General features: G+C 38.2%; 2 protein-coding genes across 2 annotated transcripts in view; one reads left to right on the plus strand and one right to left on the minus strand.

Annotated features, from left to right (window-relative positions):
• Positions 1-1,311, minus strand: part of LOC126263742 (probable Golgi SNAP receptor complex member 2) — a 42,410-nt gene extending 41,099 nt beyond the window's left edge. The window contains exon 1 of the mRNA XM_049960925.1: positions 1,012-1,311. Within this exon, the coding sequence (XP_049816882.1) occupies positions 1,012-1,148 (137 nt within the window). The 5' untranslated portion in view covers positions 1,149-1,311. The remainder of the gene's footprint in view (positions 1-1,011) is intronic.
• Positions 1,312-1,403: 92 nt separating this feature from the next.
• The window catches only part of LOC126263741 (transcription initiation factor TFIID subunit 6), a 140,557-nt gene continuing 125,458 nt past the window's right edge, over positions 1,404-16,502 (plus strand). Inside the window, exons 1-2 of the mRNA XM_049960924.1 lie at positions 1,404-1,599; positions 12,163-12,249. Of these exons, the coding sequence (XP_049816881.1) occupies positions 1,450-1,599; positions 12,163-12,249 (237 nt within the window). The 5' untranslated portion in view covers positions 1,404-1,449. The remainder of the gene's footprint in view (positions 1,600-12,162; positions 12,250-16,502) is intronic.

The raw sequence follows: 16,502 nt of genomic DNA on the forward strand, positions 1-16,502 counted from the left end.
TTTCATTTCAAGTTATACTCTATGTCATCCAGCAATTATCAATGTATTCTATAAACAGTTTCTGCAGAAGAGGAAGAATTATTAATTACGGTTTAACATCTGAGGTCTTTAGAGATTGAATACAATCTTACATGGGGCAAGGATAGGAATGTAAATCAGACATGATCTTTTTAATAGGAACTGACTTAATCAGTCTGCAGAAATTAAAATGGGGCATTTGGATGGGGATTTTAATACCATCCCCCTGAAATGTCTGCCCTGTGTTGAGCACCATTTAGTTTGCTTCATGGCTTGGTGTTGAGGGCTGACTGGGCACAATGAAGAAATACTGCAGTCACACATCTCTGTTTGGCAGGTATAGTTTAAGTCTTCCAGTGTTGTTCCAGTTATCGCAGGTGAATTACAGGTCCTCAAAGTTGTACACTCTAATCGAAACTCATTTAATGGACCCTTTCTAACAATATCAAAAGGTAACTTTTCGTCTTTTGTGAAGTGAACTGGATAATCATAAAGTGTGTCTTCGTAAATCGAATTTCTAGCATACCTAAAAACTTACACTGCAATATGGGTTCTGCAACTAACATCTGAAATGTATACTATTTACAGATGTTCTCAATACTTGTGGCCGTTCCGCATAACTTCCCCAGATTTTCTTTTTCCAATTATGTTTGATATTGCATATCTCTGGACTCTAATGTATGGTTCTGTAACAAGTGTCATTTACAGCCTTAAATTGTACACATTACTACCTTTCACAATTATCGCGCGTCTTGTGCACGAAATATTATCAAATCTAGATATTTTCAACCGAGCTACACCATAACCACGGCGCTTCACTCAGATAAACAGAGACGGAGTTTGCCATTGATCATTACAAGTGGAGAAACGTATGTCCAAAAGGCCGCATACCATTTATAATTCAGCACAAATCCATATGTTATGCAACAGCATCACGTAACAACAACGACGCTACAGATCAACAGTATGATTAATCATCATGAAAGAACATACCTTGCTATTACGTTGATTTTATCCTGGAGCTCCTTTTCAATTTCTTCAGAATTTTCACCAATAAACCTTTCCAGTCCTACGAAAGCATGTTGCGTTTCTTGCACTAGCTTATATGTCTGGTGATACAAACTTTCCATGATATTCACTCACGCCTTCAGCAAATCTCCGAAATAATGACTTACACGGTGCATTACACCACTGCCCTTATTGCCTCATTTACTGCCAATCTCCCTCTACCACGACTCAACATGACACTTCACAACATTTAGATTCTAACATTCTACTCTCTTGTTTACCAATTATAAAGATATTCCAGTAAGGTTCCTCAGATAATTTACTGCTAAACCGATGAAATAAAGCGAAACTTTGCTGTGGTGTATCTTCACAATTTCTAATGTTAGTGTTAATGGCTTTGGAATTTTGTGACAACAGAGAAGAATGAGTGACGGTGATTTGTATTATGGAACGTCATTAGGGTTGGACTCAGTAAAAACTATTGCAGAGAGTATAGGAATAGGCAATCTTCCGGACGATGCAGCGAAGGAATTAGCAGACGATGTTTCTTACAGGTTAAAACTAGTTATCCAAGTAAGTGAGGTTATGTTCTTGGCTTTATTTATTCATAAACCAAAAAAATGTTACTGCTAAACTGTGCAGCGCAGTTTTAAATTTAAATTTCATTGGGAGAGACCAGTACCTACCATTAATTGAAGAACTATAGCAAAAATTGGGTTATTTGACGTTGAGTTATTATTACTAACTACCAATAATTATGAACAGCCTACGTTTCTTGTGCAACACAAGTGATTCCAAAATCCTTGTGATGTATACTGTTAATATTGGCATTTGTTCCACTATAATTTAGAACCTTATTGCGGGTCGCAGACGTCTCAAAGACATATTCATTGTGTCCACTTGTTTGCATCACATTTTCTTCAAGCACACTGCATTTCAGTTTAATGCCTCTTGCAGCTTTAAGCATGTTGGATGAAACCAAGACTTGGCGAGAGCAGAAACCAATTTATGAAATTCGGTTCATCGTTCCTTTCCGAGTCGGGTGTACCACGCCCATTCTTGCATCATTGTTAACAATATAACGTTACCAAGCACCTGCCAAGGTCATTGCCAGGTTTTTAATGTACCTGATCATTTACTGTAGCATTTAAAGTTCATTATTTTATAGCAGTTAAGTTAAAACTAAAGAGTATCATTAAACCAGAAATCCTAGAAAGCACTGTCTGAGGAATGAAGTTAAAAGTAAGAGTCTCATTCAATCAAAACGCTGCCAGAGAAATTTTTATGTGTCATATTTACCTCAACATTATTCATTTCTTCCTTCATGTGCTGTGATATTTTTGTTTACTCCTCCCAAATATCCCATTTATTCCATATATTAATACTCAATTTCGTTTGAAGTGTTTAAATTAAAAAGCCTGAAGACAGTAATATGGCCACAATTCTGAACTGTAAATGTGCTTGATTTTGATAGGACATTATTATCTTCTACTAGATTAAATGGGTTTAGTGAACAGCCTGAGCTGTAAATACATCATCAGTAGCGCCTGTCGTGTTTTTAGTTGTATCTTCCAATTGTAGACATCAATGGTATGATTTGGGTATAGCATGTCATTTATTTCCTGTGTGTTGAGGTTTGGATAGTATTGTTCACCAGAGCCATAGCCTTTAAGTTTAATGGAGATGCCTATACATTGAGGGATTTTGTTGTGGAAATACAGAAGCGTCCGATTCCACCCGTCTGCTTTGACCCATGATGTCACAAATATGGCGGAAACGACCATACACCACGACGCCAATATGGCGCCTATGACGTCATTACGTAAACATGACAACAAACACGAAAGAATCATCGAAAAACACCCACACATTCCACAAAAAACCGAATGACACTAAAGGGACAAGCGTGGGAAATTGGTGGTTAGACACACACCACCATTCAAAACCACACAAAACGACGAAAAAACCGACGACACAAAATTCTCCTAATTCCACTAAACACAATATCCTCTGGAATCGGACGCTTCCCTTGACCTATATAGCTCCACAGCAACTCCCAATCCCACAAATTGGAATCAAACACTTCCTTTGGCGTACATAGCTCAACAGCAAGTACCGATACTGAACCACCCACAGCCACAACAACAAAGTAGAATTGAACACTTCCCTTGACCTATGTAGCATAATAACAACTCCCGACACCAGAACACCCACAATGACAAATTAGAATTGGACACTTCCCTTGACCTATGTGGCTCAACAACAACTCCTGATTCCGGAACACACACAACCACAAATTGGAATCGAGCACTTCCCTTGACCTATATAGCTCAACAGCAACTCCCGATTCCGGAACAGACACAACCACAAATTGGAATCGAACACTTCCCTTGACCTATATAGCTCAACAGCAACTCCCAACACCAGAACACCCACAGCCACAACCACACATTGTAATGGAACACCGCCCTCGACCCCACCCCACAACAAATACACTAAGAGCAAGAAAAATAAAAACTTACCACAACAAAGTTCCGGTGCCACAACGTAGGTTGGCCACTACAATCACACACAGGCGCGGACACACACACACACACACACACACACACACACCCCTCGCATTCGGGAGGATGATGGTTCAATCCCGCGTCTGGCCATCCTGATTTAGGTTTTCCGTGATTTTCCTGAATCGCTTCAGGCAAATGCCAGGATGGTTCCTTTGAAAGGGCACGACTGACTTCCTTCCCCATCCCTCCCTAATCCGATGAGACCGATGACCTCGCTGTCTGGTCTCCACCTCCAAGCAACCAACCAACACACACACACAAAACCACAAACCAATGAAAAAATACACAACCAGAAGAGAGACCCAACCCACCCACAGCCCAACCCAACCTCCCTCCCCTCACCCCAAAATCAAATACCCATAAACAAAAACCAGACAAAAAAATAAAAAAAATACCTCAACAAAAACTGCAACAAAATAGATCCTCCACAACTAAATCACTAACCAACACCCCCCCCCTCACAAATAGTACCAAAATCTAACACCCCCCCCCCCCCCCCAGAGCCGCAGTGACCCACCCACCCAAACAACGCTAACTAACCACCTTCAGCCTTTACATCTTACTAATAGCCCCGAAAAAAAAAAAAAAAAAAAACAATAGCCCTTAGGGATGCTCTTCCGCCAACAGTACTCATCTAAATAAGACTGAAGGTTGGAAGAGCGTCTCTTCCCCCTCCCAATTACTGACTTAACGGCCCCCCAAATCCCCTCTATAGTATTCGTACAAGCCCCCGTCTCATAATTTTTAAACTCTAAACTATGGTTAACAACTAAATGATTGTACCCCCTCTCATTCAATCCCCTATAAGAAGAAAAAGCATCGGAAACTACAGTGGAACCCGGTTCTATAAACTCCTCAATTAACCCCACTAATTCCACCTTAGACCGCCCCTCCACAACCCTAAAAACACATCCCCCCCTCTTCCCCTCCCCCCCTCCCCCGTTACAACAGCCCCCCGCACCCAGAGACCATCCACAGACTTACCCCTCCCATACTTCCTTTTTGCAACTGCGACTCATCCATCTCCACCAAAACCCCAGGCCCACCCAACTTACTCCTGTACTTAATAAACTCGGAACATATTTCACGGCAAAACGAAAACCAGTCAAGCACACTCCTCTCACTCACGCCAGTCTCATGCGCGCAAAAACTTTGAGAGGTTCTATAACAAAAGAAATACGTCAACAACACAATCTCGTGCATGTCCAACCTAGACTTCTCGAACCAGGAACCGCGACGTATGGAGCGCCATAGGTTATCCCTGTGGCACTGCCACATATAACTGCCCCTGCTCCTAGACACCGGAACTTTTGCCAATGTTTTTTCCTTCAGACAGACAGCGCACTTAACCACCTCCGCAATCAACCCAAAAAGCTGTAGAAATTTGATCAGTTCCAACTGAGTCGCGCCCATCATAACATGGAGTTGCACACTATTTATTTTATCGGTCATATCCATACCTAACAAGAGCTACAACAAATTAATTTACTAACATTAACACACTACCTACAGTGAACAGCACAACAATTACTTTCACACAAAACCACTAAATCGTTAACTCACTGAAACCAGTTCCACACGAAACACAGCCGAAACGAGAACCAGCCACTAGAATCAGTAACACCAAAGTGAACCCAATACACCACACAACACGAAACCCCTTAACACACCACCAGAGGGCACCACGAACCGCAACACGATGACACCTACAAAGACACCTCACTCACAAACCAAACTCCGTGCCATCATGATGTCATACACCACAACAGCCTTACGTCACGGGTCAAAGCCGACGGGTGGGATCGGACGCTTAAACTTTTTGAGTTTCCTGTGAAAGACTGAAGTGTACAGTGCCCGATGTCTTGGTCACATTGGAAGGTGATTGGCTGTGAATTATCGAATCCAGTGAAGTTAAATGAAATTTGTGATGACTAATCTGAAGCATAAACAAGACTTAGTTTATGTTGGAAGGTGACAGTTTGGTTGTGAGTTGGCAAGAAGCCAAAGCCTGTGTCATGACAATATTTTTTTTGTGTGTGTTGGGCATCCCATAGTTATATATACTTCCCTGATTAAAACCCTGTTTTTCCAGTGTGATCTGTTAATTTCAAGTTTTTAATATCTTTGAAACATTAATAACAACGCCATTCTTGACCCAGAACACACTATTCCACTGGAGATTAACAGTACTGTGTCAGATTTTGTTTTGGTAGTGTTTTCATGTTAGTGATGTCAACCATTTGTTGTTTCTTAAGGCCATGATCACTATCATTTTGATGAGATCATTAGTCTGTGGAGAGGTATCTCATTGTTAACTGATTATTATTTAATTGCCACTAATTTATAGCCAAGAAAATTTGCTAAAATAGCTCACATTTGAGGCAGGCAACATTTCTCATCAAGTGAAGGGTGTTGGAAGATCTTTGAAAGAGTATAATTTAATTGGTATATTTGTAATGACACCTTTTTGTGATATAGTCTTCAGTTTGTATGATAGTTACTGTTAATTTGTCATGTGTCAAGTTGATTTGAAATGAAATATAAAGTTGCAAATCAGTTGGGCTTAACTGATTCATAGATCATGTGGATTAAGCACAAATGATACACTATACAGCAGCATACACCATAGATCTCATCCTGAAAAAAGGTTTCAGGTGAGTCAAGACATGTGTGAACAGTGAGAAGTAACTGTCACTAATTATACAGATTATTTGTAACTATTGTAAATGATAATTGTTTTTACTCCATTCTGATTAAAACATAAAAGTTACTCACATTATTTTTCTAAATAAATAATAGGTGAGGGGAGGAACCAAGCCCTACCCAGCATACAAACTGGTGCACAAGGAAGAGCAATGCAGAGGGAGTTCCTCTCTTGGTTCTGTCACTTTCCATGTTGTATGTTATGTGGCCAGGCATGAAACAGTACTGACCCAAAGTCCCGTGACTTCTGCTAATTGAAAACTAGAGACTTTAGTGCTCAAGAAAAGATTTAAGGGTATTTTGTTTGGTAATAATGTAATTAGGCTGCTATTGATGTCTTACTGCCTACTTACTATTTATGTGATTAGAAAGACTAATTATTATCTTTGTACTACAAAAGTGGTGGAATATTTACTCGGTTGTAAGCATTTTCACATAACATATTGTCAATGTTATTTCCAGTCCCTGAATCAAGATAGTTAAATAGTTGATAATTTGTACAAAAAGTGGATAATAATGGATGCTTCCAATTTATTTCTGAATTTCTACAGGATCTTAATTACCTAAATCTATTGCTTGCAGTTTGAATGCTAAAGCGTAATTACCATTTACTCCAGACTGTGATGTAAATCACACTCAAGAGAAATTTTTTGTCTTAAAAAAATATTTAAAAAAAAAAATATTTTATTTGGCCTTTGCATGTTTACAGCTTAGCCAGATTTGCAACATGCACCTGAGTGTAAAAATTGCAAAGCCTTTGAAGAGACCTCTGCAATATTTAGTTCCTATCTCCTTTCCACAATATTTTTATCACTCACATGTGCACTCTTCATGCTTACACTTAAAAATAATTCCAGAGGACAACAGAAGTTTCTGTGTCTGAAGTAACTACAATAGCATTTTAATCTACATTTCATTGTAGTGAGAATGAATCAACCCCAACTGAAGATTTTCCTCATCTTGTCAGTGTGTTAATTCCTTATTGCATGTTCATCAGAACACACAGTGAAGACATGATGCTTCATTTACATCTAGGCTACATCTGTAGTCAACATATCACCTTACAATCTGTAGTGGAGGTTACTTCTAGTTCTACTCTCATGTTTCCCTTTTCTGTTGGTTTTATGAAAGGTGTATGGCATGAATGGTTGTTAGTAAACCTTCGTATGAGCTCCAGTTTCCTCGGCTTGGTCATTTTGCGAGATGTATGAGAGGAACTGACACGCTGGCGAACACGTTTTAGAACATAGGTGCCTGGAATTTCAACCTTTCCATGATGTACAGTACCTCTATTACATCATCTGCCACAAGAGTTTGTTGAGGATCTCTTTAATGCTCTCATACTTACAGTAATTTCTTGTGACAAAATGTGTCACTCTTCATCGGAGTGTTTCTATTTCTTCCATTAAACAACCTAGTAGCGGTACCAGACTGATAAGCAGAATTCAGGAATTGGCCCAAGAAATGTTTTGTAAGTCAATTCTTCCATGGTTAAATATCTTTTCTTTAAGATTCTTCCAATGAATTTCAGATTTCCTACTGTCTTCCCTATAATTTTTTCTATGTGGTCATTTCATGTTAGGTCACTCTAGGTGGATACTGCTGGGTATTTTACAGTAATTACTGTTTTTGTTGGTTTATTATCTTAGTGTAACTGAGCAGTGATGGATCTCTTTGCTATTTATATACAATACAGTGCAATTATTTACATTCAGGGTCAACTGCTAGCACCTGCACCAATTGTCAATCCTCTACAGGTCTTCCTGTATTTCACTGTAGTCTTCTGCCATTGTAGCCTTCCTATAGACAACAGCAGTACCTGCAAACAGACTCACATTGTCTACTAGGTCAGTGCAAACGATAGGCTATAACACTGCCTTGGGACACTCCTGAAATTACCTTTACCTTTGTCAGTTTTGTACCCTTTCAGACAATGTATCTTGTTCCCATCAACCATCATAAAAGAGCCCACAGTACAAACTACAGAGGGCAAGGAAAGCCATATTATTGGAGAACGTGTGTTGGAAAACAAGAAACATGAGAGGAGACAGGATTCTGGAGTTCTGTGACACATTTCAAACAGTTGTAGCAAATGTCCTCTTCTGTAAATACAAGAGGAAAATTTATACTGGTGAAACACCAGGTGACACAGGATGGTATAACAGGATGGCATCACAGTTAGATGTATGAACCTAATACAAGAATTTAAAACATATTCTTGGTGTGCAGATGGTTTTGGATTGTAGTGGAACATCACTTTCCTGTAGAGTTTGAAATTTGATGCAACTGAACAATTTTTAACTTTGTTACAGCTGAATATCTTATTTAATGGCAGGGTAAAAATTGTCTTACCAGTTGGAGCTTGAAGATAAATATTCTGCATTAATAGCTTTCAACTTATCCACTACTTTATCATTAAGTAGTGTGATATAACTGCAAATATATGTGGCACTGAGCAAAGAATGTTATATTACACCACACCACTAAAATCTTGAAAATTGTCTTTTTAGTCACTTATTTTTAAAACTTTTGTTTTGTAGCAAAGTATTTCTGGTGTGTGTGTGTGTGTGTGTGTGTGTGTGTGTGTGTGTGTACTTGAAGAGTTTTTTTAACTCTTTGCCTTTACATATGTCTTCTTGTGTCTGTATATGTGCGGATGGATATGTGTTTGTGTGCAAGTGTATACCTGTCCCTTTTTCCCCCTAAGTCTTTCCGCTCCTGGGATTGGAATGACTCCTTACCCTCTCCCTTAAAACCCACATCCTTTCGCCTTTCCCTCTCCTTCCCTCTTTCCTGATGAAGCAACCTTGGGTTGTGAAAGCTTGAAATTTGTGTGTGTGTGTTTTTTGTCAGCACTTTCTCGTTTGGTAAGTCACAGCATCTTTTTTTAATATATTTTTCCCATGTGGAATGTTTCTTTCTTTTACATTTATTAGTGGTGTGATATGTTTGTCTTGAGAGCTTCTTTCTTGCCTTTCAAGTCTTCCATCGTAATATATAATTTCATCATGTCCTCCTTGATCTCTGCAATCCATCTAATGCTGCTCTTTCTATTCCATAACTTTTCAATCACTCTCCTGCTATTTCTGTTTTCTGCTGTCCTCGTCAAATGTCCTAGGAAAGAGATCAGTTTCTTTTTCATTCTACTTGTCACTGGTTCTATTTCTTTAGAAACTGTTTCATTTGAAGCTATTTTCCAAATGCCCATCTTTTTGGAGTTTTCTATTTACACATGTTATGACTATCCTCCTTTCTATTTTCAGTGACCCATCTGTTTCTACAGTGTTGGTAGTTTTAAATATAGTTTCGCTTGTGTGTTTTATGTGTGGCTGTGTGACTTTCGTAGTTTTTCAGTTTTGTGGCTATTGAGAGGCATTTTTTGTTATATGTTTTCTTGGTAACATGATATGTTTTAATCAGTTATTCTCTCTCTCTCTCTCTCTCTCTCTCTCTCTCTCTGCCTTGTGGTTTCTCATTCAGGTTGTGTGTTAGTATTCCTCCCAAGTATTTAAACTTTTCAACAGTTTTGTTTTCATGTCGTGTTCTCCGATTCTAATTTTGTTTGCCAGTGGCGGTTCTGTTAGCATTATTTCTGTTTCTTCAAAAGATATTTTAAAGCCAACCCTCTGGGCTATTTCCTGTATTGATTGTATTTGTTGTTTGGTTTCTTAAATGTTGTTCGCGAGAAGAGCGAGATCATCAGCAAATCTTAAGAAAGTATGACCCACATAAATTAGTCAAAAATGACAAATATCAGAAAAACACCCAAAATGTAATAATAACAGATAATCTTGAGAAACTAATACCATTTTTTTTTAAATATTTGAAGTACCTGCCCCAGTAAATCACATAAAAAACATGCATGATGGACTGTGGAATGTGATGAAATTCATGATGAAAGACATCAAGCTTGGACAAAATTTCAAACTCACGAAACAGAAGAAGATGCAACTGACCTCAAAAACATCAGAAAAAATTCTTTGAAATTATCAGAAAGACAAAGTGGCAATACCAAAAGGATCTACTGAGTTCCATTTAAAGAAAACTACTACAAAACCAATTCCTGAGATTGTTTCAAAACCTTTGATAAACAATTACACAATTAACAACCCTCCCATACTATTGCTGAGAAATAAAGATGGAAAGTAGCCCATAATAACAAGGAAGATACATAAATCCTGGCAGAAGCATTCAGTAAGGTCTTGAACTGTAATGAACCTGCAAAGCTTTTAACAGTAGACCCAAGCACCCCTGTAAAAACCAAATCAGAAAATGTAAATCCACCTACAGTGCAAGAAATAGAAATTGCACTCAAAGAAATGAGAAATTACAAAGCATGTGGTGAAAATAAAGTGTTTGTGGAAATGTGGAAGTATGTTGGTAAAACAAATTTTACAAAAAAATTGGGCAACAGAAAAATTCCCAGAAGAATGGACCACAGCTATCGTTAACACACTTTTTTATGAAAAAAGGAGACAAAAGTGATCCAGACAACTACAGAGGAATGTCATGCTTGGACTGCACCTGTAAATTTTTTTCAAGGATTTTACACAATAGAATCAAAGAACAAGAAACTGAGTGAATACCAGGGAGACTTCAGATCTTGGGGAAGCTGTGCCGAACAAATGATTACTTTGAAATTAATCATGGTTTATTACCACAAACAAAACAAGCCTCTCTCAATTATGTTTATAGATTTTAAGAAAGCATATGACTCTATCCATAGATCCTCACTGTTAAAAATTTTGAGGCATTTTGGACTCCACCCAAAATTAATTAAACTGATAGAACTTACCTAACAAATATAAATTCGTAAATTAAGTTCAGAGGGGAGCTTTCTGAATCATTCTTGGTGAAAACTGGTTTAAGGCAGGGAGACAGCCTGTCATCACTTCTTTTTAATTGTGTCCTTCAATGCATAATGAGGGAATGGTACAAGGACAATACAAAGAACTTTAAGGTTGGAACACAAAAAGATAAATAATGATGAATTATTTAGGATTTGCAATGGAAATCAAAAAGGCTCTAGCCTGAGTTGCCGGAGTTGACAATCCTGTGTGTCAGATGTGCTTTCTTATGTGAATGAACACCACATTGTTAATTTATTTCTCAAGAACTGTAGATGAATAGAAGCAGTGCACCAGCAGGGAGCTTTGATGCACTCACCAGGTAACTGCATCCACTGGTCAGCTGTACTCTGGCCAAATTATTGCCTGCTCAGTTTCCTCCAGCTGACCAGCAATTTTATTGGTGCCTCCTGAGAGTATGTTCTAATTGGAAACACCGACTTACTTGTCATTTAACTGGATTGATGGTAGGCTGTAATGTGAACTTCTGAGGGGCACATAGTGACAAGGCTGGCAATCAAAAAATGAACAGTGACTAATTTTCTATAATGTACACGTGACATCATTGCAAAATGCCCTCCTTGGGCCGTAAGTACATTATGCCTTCTTTCCCCATCTCATCAGTGTGTGTCACTTTCCACAGATAACCAACATAGACTTTACAAACTGCTTAGCCTCCTATCAATTCTTGTTATTGATAAACTTTAACTTAAATTTTAAGTTCCAGGGAAACCCTTAGTCATCCTCGAGCTTGTACAGAATCATTCCTTTTCAGTCATACTTGTCACATTTCCTCTCAGCATTTATTAAATAATCAAATTTTTGTAATATATGGCTAATGTTGTGTCATTAGTACTCAGTGCACTTTAAAATTAATTTGTATTAAGGTTAGTATTTGAAACATTATGTATGATTGCTCAAGTAAAATGTAGGGCTACCATAGTTACTACTGTCATTGCTACCTACTGTGATCTGCTGAAAATGTTGCTGGTCTTGAAATTTGATTTTCTGTGATTTAGGATGCAATGAAGTTCATGCACCATGGGAAAAGGCAAAAAATGTTGGGACCTGATATTGACAATGCTCTGAAAGTGAAAAACGTTGAGGTAAGCAGTCTTTTGGCCTGTAAAAATGTAAACTAAAAATTCACTTTTTTATCTTTGGTGGGACATACGCAACTGTTGATACTAATCATCAGTGATAAAATCTCCTACAGTTGTAAAAATTATTGATTTCTAAAAAGAAACACAAAAAAAAAAACATTTTTGGATGTGTGTCCCATCTTCAGGTGCAGTTACAAAATTGTAAATCACTAATAATTTTCAACTTTCCCTGCTCATTTAACACTAGAACGCCGGACTTTCTAACATTCCTAAAATGGGGGAAAGGGGTCATTTTGACCCCACACAAAATATTTTCATATTTGACTTAAACAAGCACTTTTTTCGTGTTTGTTAATCCATGTTTTATTTCTAGTAATCATAACAATTATTTACAATTATAAATAATAATTACTGATCTATTTGAACAACAATGTATCATACGAATTTATTGTTGCTACTGCTAACAAGTTTCTGATCTATAGATTTTAATTTATTAACTAGTCATACAACCTTCTAGACTCATTTAGTATATTTGGTCCATTTTACTCTCACATGTGTTTTACAAACAGCTCTATATTACTTTTCACTGAAGTCATTTGAAGCTGCTAGGCGCACTTAGCACAGGTCATTTCTGTTTTACACGCAAATTTTCCGCACACGGCTTTATGGCACTGTACACCGTTTTCATTGATCTTGTTGCCTTTGCAGAGGCTGATGTGGCACTTCCTCCGCTTTCTAGGTGGTTTTAGTCCCATATCCTCTTTCTCTGCCTGATGTTCTTACTCTTTCATTCCCTTCAGTTCATTTGTCAGTTGAAGTGTGAACTTCTTCCTTTCCATTTTCTTCTTTGTTACTATGTTATAGACAACCCATGCATTTATTGCCGCCATGTCCAGTATCTCGTAGAAGACATGCATTGGCCATCTCCTACATGCAACCTTTGTAGTATATTTATGGGTCATTTGATCAACCACATCCATCCTGTACTTCGTTGCATTGTAGAACATTACGGTTTCAGGTTTTTTTTCTTTTCTTCCTTGCTTATTACTACTTCAGCAAGCAGCATACTCAGAAGAATGACGTTTTTATTCTTCTTTCCTTGGTATACAGTCAAGGTGCAGTCTGTGTTGCCACTGTTGTGCAGTATTGTGGTGGAGTGTATTTTAGCATTTGGCTTCCTTACTTCATCGGTGATTTCACGGCAGACCTTGTTCATTGTACCAACTAATGAAGTTTTCTTTCCTTTAAGTTTTTTAGCAAGTTGAAGCGACATGTCTGTGGTCACATTACTTTCTTGATTTACAAATCGCCCCTTAAGATGCTGAAGGACCTACTCTGCAAGTGGTTGTTTCTCTCTATGTGTGTCCTCTTTGCTGAGGTAAGGGAAAGCATTACATATATACTTTGTCATTACATCAACAGCCAACGAGAATTTGAGACCATATTTATCTGGTTTGTTGGACATGAATTGAGTAAACCTGCATCTTGCTTTGCTTGGTAACAGTTGCTCATCAATGGTTATATTTTTTCCAGAGCGGTAAGCACAAATACGGTTTTCAATTAACTTTCCCCAAATTTCATATGCAAGAGTGAATTTGTTGACTGCCAGATGTTCTGCCCGGGTTGATTTTTCATCAAAATTGAGAAATCTGAGAAGCTCCTGAAATCTGTCCCTTGGCATAATCTCCTTGATAGAAGCAGGCCCCCAAGAGTGCGATCGGATATCATCCGCCAACATACATTTTGTGCACAATACACCCCAAACACACATGATGGCTGTCAGTTTCTCTAGTTCCTCGAGTGACGCAGTCCAGTTATTGTGTTTTAGTAATTTTCGAGCATTTGATTCTGTGTGTTTCTTCATGAGATGTAGCATTGCTTCATCAAAAATAAGACGGAAGGCACTAATGACAGAGCTGTCTACTCGTTGGCAAACATAAGCTGTGGGACCTCGTCCTCTCCTTCAGAACATTCACAGCTGACAGCCTTCCAGAAGGTGAATAATTTCCAATCTATCACACTGTTCCATCCCTTTGCAATCATCTATGTAGACACTTCCAACTGTACCTGCTGTGATGAAAGAGGTGGTGATTGATGTATATCAGCATCTGAATCCTCTTCCACTTATCGCCTCTCGTTCACAATGCCTTCATCTTCACTTGTGTCAAGTATGTAATCATCATCTTCATCAGTAAAGTCAATTTCCGATTCAACTTTGGAATTCTCTAGGAGATGTAAGACTTCTTCATCAGAAAGCCCACACTGACGATACATGTTCGAAAACATGTTTAATGGACAAAGACTGCCTGAGTGACACAACATAAGCTGTGGCGGTCTGAAATGTACATGTGCCAAGTTGCAACAATGAGGAGCAACTGCTGTGCATTACTATTCACTGTCACCATTGTATTGTGGGATGATTTACTTATATTCGGAAGAGAAATTACAGTGGGGTCAAATTGACCCCTTCTGCTGTTCTAGTATTAAATCAGTGCCCACTGGCAGCTAATGTCATAAATTCCTTTGTGTCTTGATTCATAATGGCTTTGGGATCAAAATTGTGTTTGTTCTTCCGGACATGGGGAAAATCTACCTGCCTTCATGCAGGTTCATGTGTGACACACCCTTAAACCCAGACCGATGTTAAGTTTTGTAGTGGTGAACCAGGATGTCAGACCATTAATATTTACTCTGTTTTTGATTGCATTTAACAGTGGTTCTGCTCTTTTAATAGGGAATCTTCATCCTTTTGTGTAGGTCCTCCTTTGAGATAGGTTTTCTGGCAGACCTAGGGTTGAAGAGGATATCTTGTCTCACACGTTGTATCAGGGGTGCACTATTTTAACACATTTCAATTTCAGATATGCGTCCCTTATGGACTCACATTTAATACTATACAGATGTTTTTTCTAAGCATTTCTGTTGATTCTGTGTGGCTTATGTTAACATTGTGGCTAGGTGTTGTAATTGATTTCTAATTTTGCAGATGCACCTGAAGATGGGATAAGTCCTGAAACTGGGTTGTTTGTTCCTTTTTAGAAGTAAATAACTTTTACAACTGTAGCAGATTTTGTCATTGATGATGAAACTGTAAATTATCTGTCGTACTCTTCCCCTCATCTCTTTCCCTCCCTCTTTCCCTCAACCTTCAGTTGACTGCTGATGCTTCTTAAACACCAAAGTGTAATTTTTAATATTGCATTGAAATGCACTTGTTATCAACTATGCCCCATAAATTACAATAGTTTTGGAATTAAAGTGTGCAGTTTGTTGTTTGAGGGAGAGTGTAAAAATGTATGTTGATCAAGAAATTTATGAGAAGTAAGACTATAAAAGCTATGAATGTTTGAATAGTGTTCCTTCTTCATTTATAACTGTTCGTCCCATTGTCAGTAAAATGACCATTTCTGCAAATAGTTTTTGAGCGATTCTGTAGTTTCAAATTCACTTTGTGACAGGATTCTGTACTCACTTTGTAAAGAAATTGAAATGCTGCTTTCTGTGTGTCAGCTCTTTTTTTTTTCCTCTCTCTCTCTCTCTCTCTCTCTCTCTCTTTTTTTTTTTTTTTTTTTTTTTTTTTTTTCCCCCCCACCTCTGTAGTGTTAGCAAACAGTAACTGGGAAAAACACACAGAAAATGTTGTGGGGAAGGTGAACCAAAGACTGCGTATTTTGTCAGAACACTTAGAAGATGCAAAAGATGTACTAAAGAAACTGCTCACACTGTGCTTGTCCATCCTCTTTTGGAGACTACTGTGTGGTATGGGATCCTTACTGGGTAGGGTTAGTGGAGTATATCGAGAAAGTTGAAAGAAGGGCAGCACATTTTGTATTATCGAGAAATAGGGGAGGGAGTATCATGGACCCGATACAGGATTTGGGGTGGACATCATGAAAACAAAGGCGTTCCATTGTGGCAGAATCTTACACAAACTTTAAATAACCTACTTTCTCCTCCTAATGTGAAAATATTTTGTTTATGCCGATCTACAGAGGGAGAAACCATCATCGTCGTCATCAAATAAGGGAAGTCAGAGCTCACAAGGAAAGATACAGGTGTTCATTATTTCTGTGCACTGCTCGAGATTGAAATAATAGAGAATTTTATGGAGGTGTTTTGATGAACCCTCTGCCAGGCACTTAAGTGTGATGTGTTGCATATCCAAATAGAGGTAGTTAGGTAACGGTATTCCGAGGCTGTGAGTTTGCATACTTTATTGCCTCAGTTCTCTCTGAAATTATTTGTTATACAACAGA

This window comes from Schistocerca nitens, chromosome 6, assembly GCF_023898315.1.
Source record: "Schistocerca nitens isolate TAMUIC-IGC-003100 chromosome 6, iqSchNite1.1, whole genome shotgun sequence".
Taxonomy (NCBI): Eukaryota; Metazoa; Arthropoda; class Insecta; order Orthoptera; family Acrididae; genus Schistocerca; species Schistocerca nitens.